General features: G+C 39.1%; 1 protein-coding gene across 2 annotated transcripts in view; it reads right to left on the bottom strand.

Annotated features, from left to right (window-relative positions):
- Nucleotides 1–408, bottom strand: part of LOC122796581 (glutamate decarboxylase 1-like) — a 1,347,171-nt gene extending 1,346,763 nt beyond the window's left edge. Inside the window, exon 1 of one of the 2 annotated variants that reach the window (XM_044065171.1) lies at nt 87–408. In XM_044065171.1, the coding sequence (XP_043921106.1) occupies nt 87–111 (25 nt within the window). In that variant the 5' untranslated portion in view covers nt 112–408. The remainder of the gene's footprint in view (nt 1–86) is intronic. The other variant, XM_044065170.1, reaches the window with a different exon arrangement.
- Nucleotides 409–5,061: the final 4,653 nt, after the last annotated feature.

Raw genomic sequence — 5,061 nt, 5'->3', positions numbered from 1 at the left:
TCAGGTGATCTGTAGTTTCTCTACCACTTTTAGGTAACAATACTAATATATGACAGAAGTAGGAATTCCGAGTGCTAAAATCTTACTTGCAGCTGTCATTAAGCTCTCCATGCGGAAATATCCACAGATATTCAAACGCTCCTCTTTTATGCACCCACTAAGACGCTGGCTGCTACTTCCTCGCAGTCTGAGTGCAGAATGGCTCACCTTGCAGCTAATAAAACTGAGGACTAAAACAGAAACATATCACGGTGTGCTGTTTAACCACATACAAAACATTATCTTCCGCTTCTGTCGTTACCTCCTCATGTGGACACGCCCCACCAAAAGCTCATAAAATCATACCACACACAAAAAATGCTAAGTGACACAAAAAGGAAAACCACTGGTAAATTGTGATGCCGACGCAAAATTCACGTACTGCGTAAAGTGCAATTGCTGTCAGGATCGCCTCACTCTGTATACATTTTTTTGGGAAGTGTGTTCTGGAGGCAGGTGGGGGGGCCATGCGTGGTACTTGTACTTCTTGACTATCCATATTTTTGGCTCGTATTTTTAGTCTCTTCCCCATAAAGTTTGTGGTTTTCTGGCAAATTAATATGAATTTAACTCACTTAATAAGGACATGCATTTGAATTTCAGACTTCATATCCTAACATACTCTGATATTCTGGCAACATTTTTACGTTTATAAGAACAATATTTAACATAGGTCCATATTTTGGGTGCTTTGTTCCCCCTACCCCAATTGTTTTAGGTTTTGTCTAAATTTCTTTTTTATTTATTTATTGACATTTGTTTACCGGGAAAGTCCACTGGGCCATGCTAGCCCATTTTCAGTGGAGGCCCGGGGAGAAAAGGTCCACAGTGGTAACAGGTAGAAATGACAATACATTTTAGTATTGCTCATAGTAACAAGTATCAATGACACAAACATGCAACCTGCCAACACACATATAAACTTATAAATTGTCACAATAAAGGAGTACATAAAAGTTTCATAACCTTAGTATTTACATACAAAATTATTTACATAGAATAAAGTGACCCAATGACACAAAAATACAACTTGCCAATATACATATATAATTATAAATGGCACAAAAAAGCAATACATAAAAGTTTCATAACCTTAGTATTTACATAGAAAAATATTTACAGAATAAAGTGACAACTGTGAGGAGTATAGAGGCAAATTTGGGTATAGACAGAGTTTTGCTATTTTATAAGTAGGTTAAAATTTAGGTAACTGCAAAAGAAGGAGTTGAGCAGTTACATATCATCAAATTTCTTGAGTGAAGAGACTGAAAGCTATGGTGACACATCCCTAAAAATAGCATGATAAATAGTGCTGACTTATGACGAGGAGCAGGATAGAGTATACACAAACATGCCATGTGCATACCTATAACTGTGTGTGTGTGTGTGTGTGTGTGTGTGTGTGTGTGTGTGTGTGTTTGCACGCACACATGTGTGCACATGTATATATGTATATTTATATATATATATATATGTGTGTGTGTGTGTGTGTGTGTATCATTAACACCTATGTGGTATGGAATGCCACACCTCTAGCTGTCTGCAGACATCCTTGCAATCCAGAGCATTTTCTGAAAAATCGACTTAAAAATCATAAGATAAACAGTAAACATTTTGTTAAGAATAAAAGTTATTAAAACTTAACATCTTGTGCTTACCTTTAGCACGTTTTCTGGATAAACGTGTGATTATTTGGTAGTCATTATAGACTTTTATTGTGGCAAATGTGTTATGGGAATATTAGTAATTTTTGTGTTTGTGAACACTTCTTTTGACAAGTTACCCATCACCAAAGTGAACTAGCTGCACTAGTCGGGAATCAGTCTCTTTTTTCGTGTGAACCATTAAACAATACCTTGGTCTCATAATTCTTTCTTTTTCTGGTCCCAAAAAAGGAAAACTTGTAAAGTGCCCTTGCAAACACAGCAAGAATAGTCTGGAGCCAAACACTGATAAAGGAATACGAACGTCCAGAGGATAATAACTGATACAAATACTGAAAAAACAGTGGTACAGAAACCCTGAATGGGTTCTGGATCTCAGTGTCTCACCTGCTGTTAGGTAACTCTGCTGTGGCTGTTACTGGCTCCTCAGACTACTCACTTTTTTCTCTGTGTCTTTCTGGTGTAGCCTTCACATGCTGATAGGTAACTGCTGTGGTCATTACTGGCTCCTCAGACTATTCACTTTTTTCTCTGTGTCTTTCTGGTGTAGCCTTCACATGCTGATAGGTAACTCTGCTGTGGCCATTACTGGCTCCTCAGACTACTCACTTTTTTCTCTGTGTCTTTCTGGTGTAGCCTTCACATGCTGATAGGTAACTCTGCTGTGGCCATTACTGGCTCCTCAGATTATTCACTTTTTTCTCTGTGTCTTTCTGGTGTAGCCTCTTGAGCCACCATGGACTAGATGTCAGCCACCTTCTCTGTGGTTTTTCAGGTAGACTGGTCTGTCTCAGGTTGGGGAATGCATCTCTGCATAGCCGAGCAAAGATAATTAGTCCATAGGGTCAAGTGCCATCCTGGAAATGGTCTCCTTCTAGGGATGCCTGTAGAAAAAGAAGATAGCAAATGAAACATTATATCTTCCCCAGATTCTGCTTTCAGTAGTAAGGGACATTTGGACTGGCTCAGTCTATATCATAGGCTTTAAAGCCCTTAAAGAGTGACTAGAATTTATGTGGAGAAAAAATAAGACAGTTCATTCTTTCTAATGATTCCCTATCTGATGATGAAGAAAGGGATTAAAAGAGGCATCTTTCAATTTTTCTTCTCTAGTACCTGACTCTAACTCTGACGAAAGTGTTTCCCCATACTCTCCTATCGAGGAATTCTCTTTTTCTGAAATTATTTCTAGGATGATTAAGATGTTTCGTTAGGAACAGTGTGATATTCTACATTATTTGAAGAAATACTATGACTTATTACAAGATGAATTGCCTCAACCTGCTGCTATTCCTCTTTTGTCTGCTTTGGAGGGTGCTTTTGATATTACCTGCAATACTGACAGTCAATCTGCAGCCACTAGGAAGGCAGACAGACTTTATAAAGTTCCTCAGCCTTACAGGTATTTGTTTTCTGATCCCACATCTGGTCCCACAGCTATAGCCGTGTCAAATCCTCCTGCAAAAAAAATTAGGCAATGCAAATCCCTCTCTCTATCTTTCAGTCTCTCTCTCTCTCTCTCTGTCTGCCTCTGTCTCTCTGTCTCTCTCTCTCTCTTTCAGTCTCTCCCTCTCTCTCTTTTAGTCTCTCTCTTTCTCTCTCTCTCTCTCTTTCAGTCTCTCTCTCTCTTTCTCTCTCTCTCTGTCTCTGTCTCTCTCTCTCTCTCTCATCGGGATGGGAGAGCATTTGATAGAGTTTGGAAGAGAAGTTATTCTGCTGCCACTTTAGCCTTTACATTTATCAGGCTCACATGTTAAAAGTATCTATTGACTTCTTTTGACAATATGAGAAACTGTACTGCCAGTCTTTCCTCTTCAGAAAGTAAATCCTCTCCAAATTCTTCAGTTATTTCTGTATTCCAGGAAACCAAACATTGCTTAATGTGTTCTTATTACTGTGCTGACTCTGTGCCCAGGGCAGCAGCTTCTTTTTCTGTCATGAGGTGATTTACTTGGGAGCACACAGAGAAGTTTTCTGAAGATGCCAGAGGGGTTGGCATAATGGCTGAAATCTTTTATCCTTTGAATAAAGAGATTTTGTTTCTTTATTCTGCTACTCATGTACTCACTTTGGGTGGAAGAGGGGATTTGATCTAAGGGGGAGGGTCACTCAGGTTTTTTAGCTATCCTTCTCCAAGTCTGTGAAAACCTTTGCTGCAAACTCAGGTTCCTTTTGCAAAAAGAAAATAAACAGTCTCAACAGGCAACTTAAAAGTTGATGTAGAAAAAAAGTGGTAAGAATGTTCACAGAAAAAGAAGGGAAACTTCCAGAGAAAGGGACAGTCCACTAATACAGAATGACTATTGCAGCCTGTTGCTTTCCAACTTACCCTCTTCTTCACCCTGCCACTTCTTTAAACCTGTCCCAGAACCTGGTTATTCACCCTCCTTTTTGGCATCAGATTGTTTCAGACAAATGGATGCCAAAAGTTGTTAGGAGGGTTATAGATAGCACCTGGAAAGCGTTCCTCCTTTTTAGGAGATTCCCCTCATCCTCTGAAATTAGACTTCCCTATTTCCCTCAGTCATTATCCAAATAGTGTCTGTGAGGGTTGTAGTACCAGTTCCCCCAGATAGGTGGAGAAAGAGTTTTACTGAAGAATTTTTCTGGTGCCAAACAAGAACCCCTCTTTCTAAACCATATCTCGACCTATCATTTTCGAATCTGTTTGTGAAAGTTACAAATATTGACCCTGCAAACTTTGTTACCTCTCATTCTTCCTCTAAAACATCCATTTTGCCACAGATTTAAGACATTTTCCAAGGTTTTCTGTGTCTTGGTTACACTATCAGTTCTCTTTATTACCATTTGGGTTATCTACTGCTCCAAGGATGTTCACAAAGTATCTAGCTCCTGTGATAACCCATATCAGACTGCAAGGTCACATTTGTCCTTATTTAGATGATTGCAAGAGTCTGCTACTTGGGTAAGAAACCTCCTTATCAAGCTCGGACTCCAGGTCAGCATTCACAAATCCGTATTGATTCTTTTCTGCAGGATAGTGTTACTTGAGTGCCTTCTGGATATCTCCATGCAAAAGGCATTAATTCCTTACGAAAAAATAGACGTATCTGTTATTGTTCCTGAGGCTTTCCATTCAGTCTCAAACTTCTCCAAGAAAATACCTCAGGATACTTGGGTTTATGGCTTCTATTATTCTCATGATTCCCTTAGCCAGATACATATGAGAAAAATGTAGTGGTTCACAAAAACAATACAGTCCCAACATCTTAGCCCTCTGACATTTCAGATTTCAGTATTGAACTCCATGAAAAAAGAGCTGCTTTAGTGGAGAGACTAGATAGTCTTAAATCAAGATCTTTCCATTTCTCTGACTACCTGTACTCAGTCCATAACA

This window comes from Protopterus annectens, chromosome 3.part0 (genome assembly GCF_019279795.1).
Source record: "Protopterus annectens isolate FY-2018-M chromosome 3.part0, PAN1.0, whole genome shotgun sequence".
NCBI lineage: Eukaryota > Metazoa > Chordata > Ceratodontiformes > Protopteridae > Protopterus > Protopterus annectens.
This window is presented reverse-complemented; position numbering and strand designations above follow the sequence as displayed.